Source organism: Filicampus tigris, chromosome 5 (assembly GCF_054856515.1).
Source record: "Filicampus tigris isolate MCC_2025a chromosome 5, RoL_Ftig_1.0, whole genome shotgun sequence".
NCBI lineage: Eukaryota > Metazoa > Chordata > Actinopteri > Syngnathiformes > Syngnathidae > Filicampus > Filicampus tigris.
The window spans coordinates 22,239,812-22,256,924 of NC_141221.1; the positions used below are offsets into that span (position 1 = coordinate 22,239,812).

The following is a 17,113-nucleotide window of genomic DNA, read 5'->3' on the forward strand; positions in this document are numbered from 1 at the left end:
AGATTACAGCATGTGAAGAAAGTGTGTTATGTTGTCTGTGACCCAGTATTGATGGCAACATTGATGCATGTTGATAGGCAGCTAAGCCCGCAAAGGACAATTATAGTATCATTGCAGAGCTACTGTGGAAACAAGGTAACATCATAAGTAGGTTTATGAGCAGCCCACCGTTGTCCTCTCTATTTTCTTCCTGAATTGGATTTTCTGCCAATATAAACATGCTTTTGAGTGTGATCATAGTTTGGCCTGCCAGACAGCTGTTGTTGTAGTGAATCGTCACTCAGTTTCTTTGTATTCCCTTTATATCCTTTTTTTTCTTTCCCTTTCAATCTTTTTTGGTGATCCTCTCTCCTCTTTTTTATTCCATATTTCATTCATAATCCTCTTTCTTTATTGCTTTTTTCTCTTCCCTCATCTTTATCATCTCTTTCTTCTCTCGCCTTCCCCACATAGGGACTCTTTGGAACCTTTCCTCCTATGAACCCTTGAAGATGGTCATCATAAACCACGGCCTCCAAACAATGACCAATGAGGTCATCATTCCACACTCTGGATGGGAGCATGAACCAAACGAGGACTCAAAACCACGTGATGCAGAGTGGACCACCGTCTTCAAAAACACCTCTGGGTGCTTGAGGTAGGGTAAACAATTCACTCAAGAATTGGACTAGCATTGGTTTGACGTTCTGTTGGTTTGCATTTCTGCTTTTTTGGACATTAAGTTAATAATGACTTAAAACTAGTGTGCGCAGTAGACTATCTCATTTAAAAGGACTAGGATTTTGGAGATAGAAGGCTACGGTTCATGTCCTGCTGCAGACAAAAATCAAATTGCAACTTGATATTGGGGAGATGCTAGTCTACTTCCTGAACACTGTCAAGGTCCCCTCAAACAAGGCACAGCATTTCTGTGTCTGTTCTAAAGCAAGAAGCTAAGGCTCAGCCTTTAGGACTGAACTAATTTGAAACATGTGCTCCTGTTGACATCAGTCTCATGTCAGATTTTAACTACTTGTCACATTTATAAGCAAATGCTGCATTCTGCCCACCTCTGTCTTTGGGTATGTGAAATATTTTGTTTGGCAGTCTGTAGAAAAGATTACAGACTGACCCTGGAAACAATTCCTGGCACCACCTGAGCCTTCCACCTTAGAGTTAGGTGCTTCCTCTTCACCGATCACAGTGTGTCACTACAACACAGGTGGTGCAGTAGCTTCCAACAAATCCAGTGTAAGATATTGTTTATTTGCTGAAGCAAGTGTACTGGCAATCCTCAACACAACACATATTTTTTCCTTAGTCACTCAACATCTACTCAAGCCTTTTACCTCTGACATATTATCCAAGAAAGATATCCTTTTGGAATCTATTCATCGCATTTCATATGGTAAATGTTCATATTTGCCTGAAAACACTAGATTTTACACATGCATTCCTATTTTTTCCCATTATATGTTCATATTTAATTTTGTAAATGCTGGGTGTCGTCCGCACACGTCATTATGCTTTTCAAACTTGTGGAGGAAAGGTCCTCGAATGTCCGGTACCAGGCCGCGGGCCGCTTTGGACGGGCAGCGGCAACCCGGCATCCCAGGGAAGGCGAGTTGTCTCTGAGCACAAGCACAAGCTAGCATCTCCGTCGCACAAGATAGCAAATGAGTAAATCTAACAGACATATAGGGCACCACTAGTACCCGCTATAACATCACTGACATTGCAGTGGCTGAGGTGCGAGACTTCCATGAGTTCAGTTCCCACTCAGTGGCAATGTAAATATGAGTGCTATGTCTCCTTGTGCGCCCTGTAATCAACTGGCGACCACTCCATGGTAGGGCTGCCACAAATGATTATTAATCCCCTAATCACGTGCTATTACTAATCCCCAACTGTAGTTGCGAGTAGTCGAATAATCGGATAATCTTTAATCTTCAATTAGGGGTGTCAAAATAGTGCATTAATTGTGATCAATTAATTACAGTCACAGTTAAAGCATTTTTTTAATCATATTAATCTAATTTTAATCTCTAAATTGACTGTTTCTGTTTGATGATGAGATCTGTTTTGATGAATGGGGCTTGTGCTTGAGTTATTGGGGGTGTAAAAAACAATGGTCAGTGTCACACCCTGAAGTGGACACTGGTTGGCTATCATTGTGTTTGGCATAACCTGATAGTCTCCTATTGGAAGTGAGAGGGGAAGTTCAAGAGCAGAGGGAAGATGTGAAAATGGAGGAGCATGTGAGAGTGTTTGGTCCGGTGAATGGTAAATTTAAGAAACGCCCTGATGGCACAATTGACAAAGGCAGAGTGACATGCCTTCTTTGTAAGAAGGACACTCCTTACCAAAGAAACAGTTCAAGCCTACCACATAAATGCAAAGCAACCAGCCGCGACTAAAGCCGCAGCTAATGATAGCAACGAAGACACTAATGTAGCGAGCCATTGCAAAGCTCTTCCCCAAACTAAACCCCAGAACAGCCCGAGTATGAGAAAGTCTGCGACCGACGGGCTGACGAATGTTCTTGGAAAGTGAATAGCGATGAACTGCTGGCCGAACAACATAGTTGAAGACAAGGGATTCATTGAGGTGTTGCAAACAGCGTCCAATGACCCATCATACAAACCACCGTGCAGGACTACAGTGATGACTAAAATCAGCAAGATGTATGACGGTGAAAAGAAAAACAAACTTGATGTTTTGGTGGGGGATTCTGACAAATTTGCTATAATCGCAGATCACTGGACCTCAACTCGCAACCACGGTTATTTGGGGGTGACTGGACACGTTGTTGATGACTTCAACTCATTTTGTACTAATTCTCATGAAAACAGAAACCAAGGACTTGGCTGATAAATGCGCCAAACAGTTCCTCAAGGTGGCAAATAAATGGGTAATTGAAAAAAAGACATCCACCATAAATACAGATACATACATAGAGACAATGGGGGGCCTTGAGGCTTTTCTCTGAAATTTTTAAGCAAGATTAAAAATAGATTAATTAGATCAATTACTTACAGATCACAATTAATTAATCTCTCAATTTCTTTTTCAATCTTGTGACAGCGCTACTGTAAATCACGGCATAATTGCACCAGCAAGCACGTGCTCTTATATGACCATAGGTATCTTACAGCTTGAATTCTTTAAGGTATGTACAAATGAATATCCATCCATTATCGATACCGCTTATACTCACAAGGGTCGCGTGGACAAATGAATAATGCAGACAATTAAAATGATAGTACATCCATCATGTATTAAACATTGCATCTTTACCAGCATTATTGACATGTTTATAAATGACAGGAGCAACTGAAATTGAAGGTGATACTATGGCCTTAAAATTTGTAGCTGTAAATATTTTGCGCATTTTTAAATGGAACAAAAAACTACACACTGTTCTGAGTTGCACTAATATGAAACTAGCTATGAATACAAAAAGAAATATTTGTAAACATATCCCACTCTTCTTAAACGTTTGCTGACTAATGCCTCCGAAATCCTCAGTAGACACCTACAATATGTTCGGAGAGTACAACAGGACATCGTGTGCTGCGTTCCACCAGAAGCACACGGTAGCCTGTGTGTGCTAATGATATCGAGCTTGCACACGACTGTCCCTATGTCAGAAATGAAATCAGCCACAATGTCCTTCCTTTTTAGATGCTCGTTTATCACCTTCGTGCTGTCATAAAAGTAAGGTTTGCATTGTATTAGAGACACTTGGCTGATCTTAACATTGGCACTTATATAATAGGTTTGCATGTAAAAATGACATCAGTACTAAAGTGCCCCCCCCCAAAAAAAGAGAGAATTTAAGGTATTTTTTGTGATTAGATTTACGACAAATTGCCCCGCCTCTCTTTTGGGGCGTGGCTTATGTTATGTTTTTGGTCTCAGCGGTCTACGTCGCGGGAGGGAGGCAAGCGTGGTAATATTGCTCGCTTTGTCAGTTCTGTTGTCTAAAACGGCGACCGATCGCCACCAAAATGCAAATACACATTACTACTCTTGTCCACTTCAACCTGTGAAAGTATAAAAGTTTTTCTGGGCAATAGTTTGGATTCATTGACATAAAACGTGAGCTCATCACCTCCACAAAATCAAAAATACCGTGGCAATTGCTCCTCCACTTTCACAAGCTGAAGCGGACAAGAGCATGAATGCGCACACGAACCCCGACTGGTTATATTCCGGACATTTAGCTACGCTAAACTCGTGTCAACTCCCAGGAGGGAGACGGCGGCTTGCAGCGAGCAGCAGGGCAGGCAGATTGGAGCTTTATACCCCCACCCCCTTCCCTCCCCGGCTAAAGGTAGGGTAACGGGACGGCTAATAGCAACAACTAGCTTCAGGCTGTTAAAACAAAAGGCGTTAGCACAACAACATTAGCTCCTTACTGTCCGCGCAGCGTGTGGAGGTGATCGTGATCATGTCGCGGGGTTGTCTCCCAAGCAGTGGCATGTGTTGTCCTACACCACTTGCAGCCACGAGAGTGAAGCGGCGTCAGCGTGAGGTAAGACCTCATCAAACACACGGGGGGTCTCGAACGTGCGCATCCGACTCCACAGCCCAGTGTGGCCGCATTAGAGCGCACCATTTCGGCTGTTACATTCCAAATTGGATGGCGTATTGTAGGTCGAAAAACTGGGGCCATTCCTCATCCAAATAAATGTGCATGTCTCCTCATTCCCACTTCAGTCTCTGTAAATATCCTGACTGATGTTAAATGCCTCGCTCGTCCTAACCGGGATTTTTTTTTTTTTTTTTTTAAAGCAAAGAAGCAGTGTGCGCTCGTCCCATCATAAAGCTATGTAGCTCTGCTCACTTCCACATTTCCTCATTCTCATATAAATCAGCCACGGAGAGGTTAATCCTTTTGATATGTTGGTGCCAATTGATTGCCGTTTTTGGATGTTATAAGCAATGAAAGTACAATGATTTCCAATGGAGGGTTTGGAATCGGTTCCTCCGGCCGAACAAGGATAGAACGGTAGGGGGCGTGGCCATTGGCCTAATTAACGAGAGGCGTTATTCATGGAGTTACTTATTTCCTAATTTCTCCAAAATGAATGGATAAAATAGAAAAAGCCAACACTTTTTATTTTCCTAATCAAAATATATATAAAATAAACTTGTTAGTGTAAACATGGCCATCCCGGCCCCACCGTCCCTTTAAATATTTTTGATGAAATGCGCCTGGGCTTTTGGACTCTGTTGCTAATGCTAACACGGATTAGCCATGAAACTGGCCACAATACTTCTCTTTACATCACGGATGACCCGTATTATCACTACTGCTTTTAAATGCAGGTTAAAAGGTAGCTTTTTTCTCATATCTTTGATTAAGGACCTCTAAACAATATTAAATCTTGTTTTTCTTTGATATAAATTTTAGAAACCCACTTTCATTTCTTTACTTTTACATGTTTTTAAAGTTTTCGGTTTATGTGTTTAAATCAAGGTACACTCTAGTAACTTTTGTACTTTTGTTTTCACTGCTTTGCTTTTGAATGTTAACTGTTGTGTTTGTAAATCCTTGTAGGTGTTGTGTCTTTGCTTGTGTCAAGCATATTGAGTTGCCTTGTGTATGAAATGTGCTATTTAAATAAAACTGCCTTGCCTTTCCTTGCTTTGACTGTGCGTTGCAAACATGCGTACAGCTAGCAGGAGGAGAGGCAGAAAAACAGCGCCAAATAGTTAAATATATAAATAAATGATGCGTCCACTATTAAAATTAATTGTGGACGATTTTGATCGGTTACGTCGTCGTGATTAGCCGCACTAGTCCAGGGCGTAGTCTGTCTTTATCTGCCTTAATTCCACTTCCTGCAACCTTGAATAGGATAAGGGTTAACTTTGTAGAATATTATTATAGAAAATGAAAAAAAAATTACAAAACAACATTGGAAAGAATATGTTGTCCTCACAGCCTCCTTGTATGTTTGCAAGCAGTTGTCATTATTCATTTTTAAAGTGAATTGAAATTTTCAAGCAACCATCTCAAAACCACTTGTGGGTGTGTGTGTGTTTGTTTGGATTATCATGCCTCATGCCTGACTGTGCTTGCCAAGCATGTCTAGACTGTAATCTGGAGCAGAACATATCCCAGCAGTGAACGCTTCAGTTTACTGTTTACTTTTACAACATAGAGACAGATAGAAAGTATCTCACTGACTTTAACATTTTGCTTCAACCTATTTTTTTTCTTATCAAAGGCACACTTTTGAAAGTGTGTAAGCTCCCTTGCAATTCCTGAAAAAAATAGATCATGCAATGAAGTGCAGCGATGTCTTTTTTGAACACATCTTATCAGGTTTTAAGAGTGTTTTGTGTGTGTGTGGGGGGGGGGTTGAGTGCAGGTGTGATTGAAGGTTATCTGTCTTTGTGTATGTTGGGAGGGAGGGAGCCGGTCTTCTTTTTATGTTGCGTTTTGATGTTTTTATTGCACAGCACTTTGAGTTGTATTTCCATGTGTGAAAAGTGCTATATAAATAAATTTGTTTTGATTTTATTTGATTATGATGAACCAGGAGGGGATAACAGATAGTTCACAGATGTAGATAGAAATAGTTACACAGAAGTCATTGCTGTTTTTTCTCCATTTACATGAGTTATCGCCTCTGCCTTTTTGGCGTATGTATATTTGTCAGCTTCTCTACAAACACAAGCTCTCATTACCCCTCCCCATATGTTACTGCTGGCAGAAAACACACAGTCCTCCTGTCAATCTCACTTGCTCAACACTTAATGCCGGAAGTGCTGCTGAGAATGGCTCCTTGGTAACTAACTAAGCATGCAGTTTCCTAGACAAAGTGTTTGTTCCTTGGGAAGAAGTGCTGATGCCGGAGAGAATTTGTTTACTCACACCATCAGAGACGTCACTTTAATAAGACTCGGCATACTTCCATTTTGTTTCCATTTTCATTTAATTTCAAAAAGTACCCTGCATTGATGTGACGTATAACCGTGAAAGGGGATCCATTTCCATATCTTCCATTATTTTAGGTAGGCTGTCTACAAGGTTTTGAAGTGAGTGTTTGGGAAACTTCTGTTTATTCATCCAGATTTTGTGAGGTCATAGGTCACTGATGTGGGACGAGAAGGACTGATTTTCAGTCTCTGTTCTAGTTCATGTCAAATATGTTTGGGGGGCCTCTCGAACCTGTTTGCACCACATTTGAGCCATAGAATCGTACATATCTTGGTAAGATGAAGACTTAACATTGAGAGAGAACCAATGAGTCTTAGCCACCCCTGATAGATTAAGAAGTGTGCCTAAAGACTTTTTCCCAATTATTGAACCTCGCAGGCCACATAATATGATGTTGCGGGCAAGATCTGACCCCCAGGCCTTGACTATGACACCTGTGCCCTAAATTGTCCATAGGTGTGAATGTGAATGGGAGCATATTCCGATAGTACTTTGAGTTTGTGTGGAACTGCACTGCACAATAATAAACTACTAATGCATTTCAAATGTTTTATAATAACCTTATTGACTCATCCGGCAGCTATTGCCAAACAGGAGTAATGAAATTGACCAAGGGTGGCGCAATACTTTCTTAATACTGGCCAAACTAAAATGTTGGAAATAGCTGTAGGACTTGCTCGAGCTGTAGCATCCAAAACAAACACAATATCATAACATTTGCCGTCATACCTTTGGGAAGAACTGATGCAGCAATTTGCAGTTGCTGTTTTTCACAGTAACACGATACCAAGCCAGTGACAAATGAGCTTTCTATTTGCAGCGAACGGTAAAAAATGCTGATCCAAGCTCACAACCTGCTCTGAGTTGATGAAAAGAATTAAAGCCTATATCTTTTCATCTCCAGCTGTGCTGCACCAGCTGCCTCATTTGCAGTGAACATCTATCCGATCCTGCACAGCATAATGCCGCTGATGCGTAGAATACATTACGACGCAACAGCTTCAGATTAAACATGCCTTTAACAATAAGTTTATATAGTGACTCAATTCAAATTGTTGCACCTTACTATAAACAGAATTAACTGAAAACATGCCGTGAGATTTTCTTGTAAATAATTACTTATCTACTACCATATTCTGCCGCTGAAATCAATAATCCTGGATCTCCAAGGGCTGATGTAACCCCATCAGAACCTACATCTTACTCCTCCAGGTCACCTCTCGAGGGACGGCAGCTATCTGCTGTCCTAACTGACAGATGCTCTATCCATAATCCTTCCAACAAAGACAACTGTCTCCCAAAAGACTCCTAAAAATGAAACAGCTGGCAGTAAAAGTCAGTCTGTCTGCTCCCAGACACACGCCTGTCAAATAAATCCAAGGTGGGTACTCCTCGGATCATTTACAAGGGTACTCAAGACCATTTTTTGACAGCTGAACACTGATAGCACTGCTTCATAGACAATTGAAGACATTGGTGGACATGCTCATACACACTTTGGCCAGCTAGTCACAGTAACAGATGATGCCGCTGTGATTTGGACTTTAGGAGTTGGGGATTTAGGAGATTTGAGATCCTGCACTCTGTGCTATGTGTGCACTACAGTCTCTGTTATTATATAGTACATGTTTATATTGAACGCAAAGACGGGCAGTGGTGTCGGGTAACTTGGGTGTGACGTGTACTGCTGCTTACCATTGCAATACTGCCTGCGTCCCTTCTACAGGTTTTAGTAGTTGCGGTGCTTTATTTGCTGACATTTGTGCAAATATCAGTCGGCACACCTTTCAAGTCAACCTCGTGTTGGATTTGGGTCTTTTGTCGATTAACAAACTCCCAAGAAATATCATTAAACAGATTAATTGTAATATTATTATTTGAAATTGACAGCAATAAATTCTTATAACACTTGGCGGCTGTGTTCTGTGACCTAATTTAAGCGTGTGTTCCTCAGAAACGTGAGCTCCGATGGGGCAGAGGCTCGGCGCAGGCTGAGGGAGTGTGACGGGTTGGTGGATGCCCTGCTGCATGCCCTCCAATCAGCTGTAGGGAAGAAGGATATGGATAATAAGGTTGGACATCACCTGACTACTACTCATTTAAAGTTGGGTTGATCTTAGCAGATGCACTTACGCTGACAATGTTACACTGCCTATTTGCTGCCTCCCTCCTAGTCTGTGGAGAACTGCGTCTGCATTATGAGGAACCTGTCCTACCACGTCCACAAAGAGGTGCCGGGAGCCGAAAGATTTCAGGACCCATCTGCACCGCAGGCCCCTGGCTCTGCAGGGCCACAGAGGAAGAAGAAGGATGATGCTGGCTGCTTTGGAGGGAAAAAGGCCAAAGGTGAGGAAGAGAGACATTTTCAACCTCGCTATTAGCCACAATTTGTCTGGTCTTTTTCTCTTTTGTAACTAATACATTGTGTTTTGATGGCAAGCCTGTTTATGTTAAAAGAAACATGCTTTGTGGAATGAGGAGCCCAAAACACAGCATGTGTGTTACACACATGCCTATCCTAAACATGTCTTTACTATTGACTCTTATTTGGTGTTCTTTGGTAGACTAGACGAATAAAGGCTTATCGGTAACAAGGGAGAACATGACATGTTGTCCATGTTGTCCATTTACACAATTCAGTCTTTTAACAAACAATCTGGAGCCTCGGTAGCTTGCGGGGGAACCATAAACAGCCGCAACAACCTGGCACCTCCTCCTTTGACCAGGCTGGTCACACACTGCGTGGGATGACATTCCACTCTATAGCCAACCAGCAGTTTTTGCAAGTCAGCACCAATAGCACGGCCAAGCTGATCCCACAAGTATGCCGTTATGTTGAGGTTAGGACAGTTGGCTGGCCGCTCTTTTAAACATTGCTTTTCAGAGGCGAGTTGTTGAAGAATTTCATCTTGATGTCCCCCCGCATTGAGATAAATAACCCGTCTCGTCCAGTGCTGGAGATGCTGCTTCATCGAAAGATATTACTGCCTCCAATTAGCATAGTGTTGTCCCTTTCTACACTCTGATCCTATGATCCAACTTACGTCATCAGTCAGGACTCATCACTGAACATAACATTCCTCCACATTTCAGGTTCCAGTGCAGGTGTTGCTTATACCAGAACCTTAAAAAAAACTCTGTTGTGCCCCTCATCCCACAAATGCATGCTCCTTTCAAATAGGGCATCATGTTGAAGGGAGAATTCCAAAAGTACTCCCTTTCCTGGCAAGAAGCATTACTACCACAGAAAAAATATCTTCCAATGATGATCCCCACCCCCACCCCAATAATATTAAATAATTGGAATGCCTTCTTTCCAATCCCCTGTTGTTACTGTCCTTGCACTTGCATCACAGACTAGACACTTGTTTCCCCTCATTTATAACATTTACCTACAAATGTGTCTTATTTATCGAGCGTATCCTTTTTTGCGTTCTACATTTAAGACGTCATCAACTATGTAGTATTTAACAGTGTTTTTCATGTTTCTACTACAGTGGTGATTTCAGTCAAAAATGATTTCACAATAAGCCCTCGTTCTCATTATTAGGAGCATTGTTGGCTCCTTGTCAGATCTTATGTTCAGATGTGCTGGAGTAAGCAACATCTCCGCCTGTGTTCTCCTCAGCTCTTAGCAGCACAACACCATAATCTCCCTGCTGTACAACAATAATGGCTGTCATTAATCAGGCGGCCAATGAAGTGTGACTGCACGCCGGTGACCCCTGGTATCTATCTAACGACTCTTTGGAGAAATCTCTCCATTCGTGGGTGTGAGAAACGCAGACCTTACATGTATACACACTTCGAAAGAAACCAATTATCCACATGAACACTTTGCTGTGTGCAAGCGCACATTAAATAATGAGTTGTACGTAGCAGCGGCGGCCCCTCAAGGTGTTCTTTCAGAGAGGCGCATTAAACAGTCATAAAGAAGCACAGAGCAATGCTGCTAAGTGACACTGTCGGCAAAATTGTTGGTAATTTGTTGCCTTAAGTAGGCTGCGTATTGCCTCATCTTCAGTTTAGTGTCACATTCCGCAGGAATTAAAATACACCCATCATGATCAGCACCGGCGAAAGAGTCCTAGCTTTGATTAGTTAACAAGCAGCCTGAGATTTCAATCGTGTCTGTTTTTACTTTTGAGACAGTGAGTTTAATGGCGCATGTTTATAAATGCTGGCAGCTTTCACTGTAGATTTTTCACTCACTCGCCAACTTGATTGTAGAAATGAATTCAACGATGGTCAAAGTGTGTTTTATTTGACAGTTTTTGTATCGCAAAAAAACCCATAACCTTTTTCTCTTTCCCTCTTAAAAGTACTTTGTTTTTTTCTGTCTTCTTTACCCTCTTTTGTAAGCTCCTTTAATTGATCCTTAAATCTCATCGCTATTTTTAGAAAATGATTTCTGTTCTCCTTTTTACACAGCCCTTTGACATGTGAGCATGGCTTTTTCACCATGCCCCTTCTCTCTTTTCTGTGCTTTGTCTTTTTTGGGCTGCTGCTTCCTTGGCTAACTGTAGAGGAATGGTTTAATCAAGGTGAGTGCGCCATACAACCTTCTTCTCTTTGTCATCCGGATCCAACCCATTCCCCCCTCTCTCATTCCCTAGAATAGAATTTGAAGAGATGTTGTGTGTACTTGCAAAACCTGAAATGGGTTCGACGCATTTCATCATGCATTTTTGTACACTTGTTTTTTTTCTTTCTAGACCACACCCATTTGATTAGGTCCTTTGGAAACATTTGGTAAGGGACTGTGAGGTTGTAAGGGTTCCCTCATCCACTGACTCTATCAGGAAAACTGCAGACTATATATAACAATCGGAATAACTCTTATTCCAACAGTAGAACCACCTTTTAAGTTACAAAAACAACTTTGGCACACCATTCGGACTCCAGTGACAAATATTCTTTTCATGTATGAAAGGGCCAACTTTGGCACAAATCCACAGGATATGAATTTGAAGGATGGCCAGGAACTATACAGCACAGCAGTGAATTCTTACTCTTATGCATTTATATGCAGCCGTTGTACCTTGAAAACAATGTTCAAAATCATTTATCTGGTACATTGGTTTTTAAAATTGAGAAGAGCATCTCTGTTATGCAAGGCCTAGCAGCTGTGGATCACCTAATATCGGTTCAGCCAGGCCAAATGTCATGTTGAATTGATTTTACAATGATCTGACTTCTTTCTCAAGACATGACTCATGACAAAGTTTATCGTGCACATTACCAATTTATTTTGTAATTATTGCTGCAGACTGTGTGTTTAATCAATGCGATGATTCCTGCAACCAGTTATCTCCATATAAAAGGAGCTAATGATAACTGCCACCTTGGCAACTCCCAAACTAGAATGACACAATATAAGCCACAAGGTCAGGAAAGTTGCGATGATTTAGTGTTGTATTGTGAAGTAAAGCCCACGTAAACTGTAGGACAACCAAAAGCAGGATCATATTGCAACTCGTTTTTGGAGAGATACAGTAAGGCTGCGCGATATCGGAAAAACATGCGATATGGATGTTGACTATAACAATATCAATATTTTTACGATATATGACAGGTACATAAACAAATGACATTTTTGATATTGAATGAAAGAAGCACATTTCTTTTCATGCGGCCAAATAAGCAAACTCAATGTGTTCTTAGCTAATTAATTGTAATTCCCCAAGATAATGTTCAACTATTGGGTGGCGCTGCACATTTAAATTTGTATCTGACTGGTCAAATTAAGATAAACGCATACAATTCCATAAGAAAATGATTGCATGTCTTTGCAATATGCATATTGCATCGGCCATTATCCCGATATCAATATGTTTTCGATATATTGTGCAGCCCTTGTCTGGAGTGCATATTGCCCCATGTTGAGGGCCCCATGAGAAAGATATCTCTTTACATGTCTGCATGTGTGTGGTCCGGTTCACTGTGGTGTGCAAAATATAAATACAGCGTGTCAATGAATTTTTTCTCGATGAATAATGTAAGAAAAAGAAAAACACATGAAACTGATGACTTGTAAAGATGTTAAACCAGTCAATCTGTGGCCCTTGCTAGAGGTTAACGTTAGTGGTCAACTCAAAAGTATGGAATTCGCTGCCTCATCACATGGTGTATAAGTCTTAAACCCAACAACAGTGCCACTGCATCTCTGCTATAAAAAAGCATTAGGGCACGTGCAAGTCTTTAAATGTGACTCTGAGACGCATTTGCAAAAATTAACATACAAGGACACCAAAAGTACTGAAGTCAGGTTTCTTCAGTCTTTCTGACATTTTTCTACTGTCGAGGTATGCAGCTAAAAGTAATTAAAAGCTTCCCAACTGTAGGGTGAGGCCCTTGGCAAAATAATAATAAATCAATTAATAATTGCCATTGTCCTTGAACTACTTGAGTTTGAGAGCTTATTTCCTCAGCGGAAGCGGTAGCTCAGTCCCAAGGTAGGCTATATCACGTCTTCCTTCCCTTACCCTTTGTGCCTGGAAATTGTGTATAATTATGTGGTTTGTCATGTAGATCTGTATACTGTCTCTAGGGCATTTTCATGAGCATGCAACATGACCATTAGTTGCCAGCTGTAATCACCACACCCTGCATTTCCTCACATCCTTACATTAGTGAAGGTGTTTCCCTCATAGGAAGTCCTACTGTTATTGTTGTTGACATGTGTATGAAAATCAACATACAGTGTAATGGTTGATAGCCAGCGATTTAAAATTGCATGAAACCTTCATGTTTTCTTAATACATCATATGATATTGCAGGCCACTTAATTGTGTCTCATAGAAGTCATTTTGTGAGTTAGCTAACAAAACTGCTCAGTGGTCTTCATGCCATTAGAGCAGAATTCAAATGGCTCAACAACCATACAACAATAAGATTCAGATAAAGACGAGCAACGATACGGAAACGATATTATTTTTATGTTATTTAAAAATAAATCTAAGGGTATACAATTCAAGATAATTTAGACACACCTCTAAAAATAGACATCCATAAATACATTCGGAAGCACAGACCTCAACCCTATCAAACACATTTGAGATAAACTAGAACAGAGAGAGTGAACCCAGACCAACTGTCCAACACCAGTGACCTCTGACCTTTCATGTTCTTGTGAAGAAATGAAAATTCCAACAGATGCACTCAATCATCTTTTCAATCTCGTCCAGTAAAGTGGACGAGAAGGATTTATAGCAGCAAACGGATGGCCGTTATCTGTTTATTAAAAAAAATCTGACAAACGCATCTGGAATTCTCTCCAATACTCTGATTTTTTTATAATGTGCAGTATGTATTCCCGTTGTTACTGTATATTGTCTAAACATTCTAATGAAGGAAGAAAATGGGAAATGGGCTGTCACATGTATAGCGCTTTTCTACCTTTGGTACTCAAAGCGCTTCACTCTGTTACCTCATTTACAAAGCACTTCACACTGTTACCTCATTTACCTCCTGATGACACAGCATCAGGAGCAACTGGAGTTCAGTGTCTTGCTCAAGGACACTTCAATATGGTCACAATGGCCGAGGATCATTGGTGGTGTTGGTGGTATTGGGTTGGGAGACGAATACTCTACCATTGAGTCATGATGCCCGAGTAAGCGCAACACTCTCCCACCAGTTCTTACTCCAAACACGCATACACCAAGCACGGTTTTTAATAAGGAGTTGAGGAAACTAAGGTTATTTTGCATACCTATTAGCTCTTGTGAGCCAAAGAGTTCTTACGAGCATAGCAATTAGATATGAGGATAAATGACCAAAAATAATATAATAATCACCTGAGATGGTTTTCCAGTAATGCTCCTGCCTTGGACACTGCATTGCTATAATCCCTAGCCCCCCAACATCATTTTTTTTTCTGCCATCACCCTTTTTCTCAAATAAAATGTGTCCTCACAGGATCTTTAGATTAGGTTTATACATACAGTATGTATGTACTGTATGATATTTGAATTAGCGCATTTCTGTATACTGCATTAGTGTATACTGTGTACGTCAGATCCAGTTTTACAATTATCTAATTATATCCTCTCACCTGATTTAATGGCAATGTAAAAGGGCTCATTGTTTGCTGGTTTGAATACCCGGATAGTTTTGGTTTCCATAGTGTATCAGATTAGAGAGATTAAAGTGATCTGACTACATTTCAGATATTTTTCCTCAGTTACTGACGTTGTGCCTTGTGCTCTCTCTCCTCCATCCAGGTAGAAAAAATGGTGAGAATGACAAAAACTACGACACATTGGATCTTCCGAAACGTACTGAGCCGACAAAAGGTAGGCACTTCACCATCAAGCGAAACATGCTGAAACAAAATAAAGCACAAGTTGTTTGATCTGAAACAGATCACTAGTCAAATCTGTGAGATACATTTATTGGAGTCTAGTCAAGTGAAATAATTCTCTAAGACTGCCAATGATGGTGTAGTGGTTCCAATTCCTGGATATCAAGCACTAGGTGTGGCTTCAGCTCTCTCTACGTAGTGGTGTCAGTCGCTACGTTGACATGGACAAAATGTCTTTAACCCGATCAGAGTTCCGATTAAAATTATGATCGGATGCACTGTTCTCATGGACACTAAAAATATTGATCCGATTAGGTTCATACATCACACTTTCGGTCGAAACAAGTTACTTTGACATGCGCAGATTGATGTACCAGAAATAGTAGAAGAAGCCATAGTGACTTGTCAACAAAACATTGCTCCATCTATTTCTACTTGTGTTAGCGATATTTGGTGTACTTTTCTCATTTGCGCTGTTACGTCGAGTTTACACTTCCTAATGGAGCTGCAAATGTACCAGTTCAGTCTTGCGCCTGCCATGTCTTTCACTCGCTCTGCTTCTACTTGCTTCAGGGAATAACAGAAACTCATATACGGATGTCACAGACATGCGCGGTAATGATGGTTTGTTCCGATATGAGTGTTTTCATGCGCGCCGATAAGATTATCAATCGAAATTAACCACCCCTCTCGTTCGGAATAAAATGTTGATCGGGATGGGCTTGATCGGATCAGAATTTTTTGAATGGGGTATGTACATGAAGCGTTTATATTCCAATCAGGCTTTTAACACGAAAAAATGTGTCCATGTAAATGTAGCCAATGTGAGTAGGAATGGTTGCCTTTTTCTCTGTGCCCTATGATTGACTGGTCACCAGGTCTGGATATAGCTTGCCTTTTGCCTGAAGTCAGCTGGGACATGCTGCACCTCCCTGACACCACAAACAGGATACACGGTTATACAAAATGGATGGATGGGTGTTTTTATTGAAACCTGACAATAATAGGGGGGCTGCAAAGAATAAAAAATGTACTACTGTATTGTACTGTACTAAAATACTCAGCTTGTCTGGCGCGTTGTACAATAATAATAAGTTTCTTTCCAAATGATTTCAAATGATGAGTGAGAACTAGAAAAAGGCAACAATATACTGTAGTCCTAAATGTAATCCGCCAGAGAACTCTTATTCAACTTCAAAGCCAATGACAGCACAATGCATTGTTGCTGGATTTACACTGCTTGTTTCAAGTGACACAGTTCAGATTGTTTCGTGCTCAAGAGGCACAATATGCGTCATGGCAGCAAAGGAGAAAAGATCGCATGGGATCTGATGCCTTCAGATTGTAATCAGGCCTCATCCAAATGTTGCTGAAATCTGATGTGTATTTGCTAATACGGAAGGATCGGCAGCAATGCAAGCCAGCACCATTGAAATAACCCAATTGATGACGGACACACAACCGCGTCAACAAGGCCACAAATAACAGGTTTTAAAAAATAATCCATCCATCATATAAATGTGCACATGAAAAAACATCAACACTATATAGTGTAGTAGTATAAATACAGGTATAGGACATTAGAGTTGTGCTGATCATTACGTAAAGAAAATAATTGCCGAGGGCAGTAAGTGTAGTAATGTGATGGTTAGCCTTATTTAAACCAGTGCGTTTTATCCGATTGTAAACGAGGTTATGTGTCATTTGAAATGTACCGGGACATGTATAAAGTCAAAAGAAATCGGAATTCGAAAATTGGAATTTGGCATGCAGACCCACACTAGACTTTGAAAGTGTGCTGATTTGCTTCTATTAAGGTTTATCCGTGTAAATCCGTTTTTTCTGGGGTGCTTACTTAAGTCTCTGCCAGTACT

General features: G+C 40.8%; 1 protein-coding gene across 9 annotated transcripts in view; it reads left to right on the top strand.

Moving 5' to 3' along the window:
• Nucleotides 1-17,113, top strand: part of arvcfb (ARVCF delta catenin family member b) — a 240,610-nt gene that overhangs the window by 190,304 nt on the left and 33,193 nt on the right. For 7 of the 9 annotated variants that reach the window (XM_086030443.1, XM_086030449.1, XM_086030444.1 and 4 more), the window contains 5 exons: nucleotides 454-637; nucleotides 8,889-9,006; nucleotides 9,109-9,280; nucleotides 11,461-11,478; nucleotides 15,160-15,231. In XM_086030443.1, the coding sequence (XP_085886569.1) occupies nucleotides 454-637; nucleotides 8,889-9,006; nucleotides 9,109-9,280; nucleotides 11,461-11,478; nucleotides 15,160-15,231 (564 nt within the window). The remainder of the gene's footprint in view (nucleotides 1-453; nucleotides 638-8,888; nucleotides 9,007-9,108; nucleotides 9,281-11,460; nucleotides 11,479-15,159; nucleotides 15,232-17,113) is intronic. The other 2 variants (XM_086030447.1, XM_086030448.1) reach the window with 2 other exon arrangements.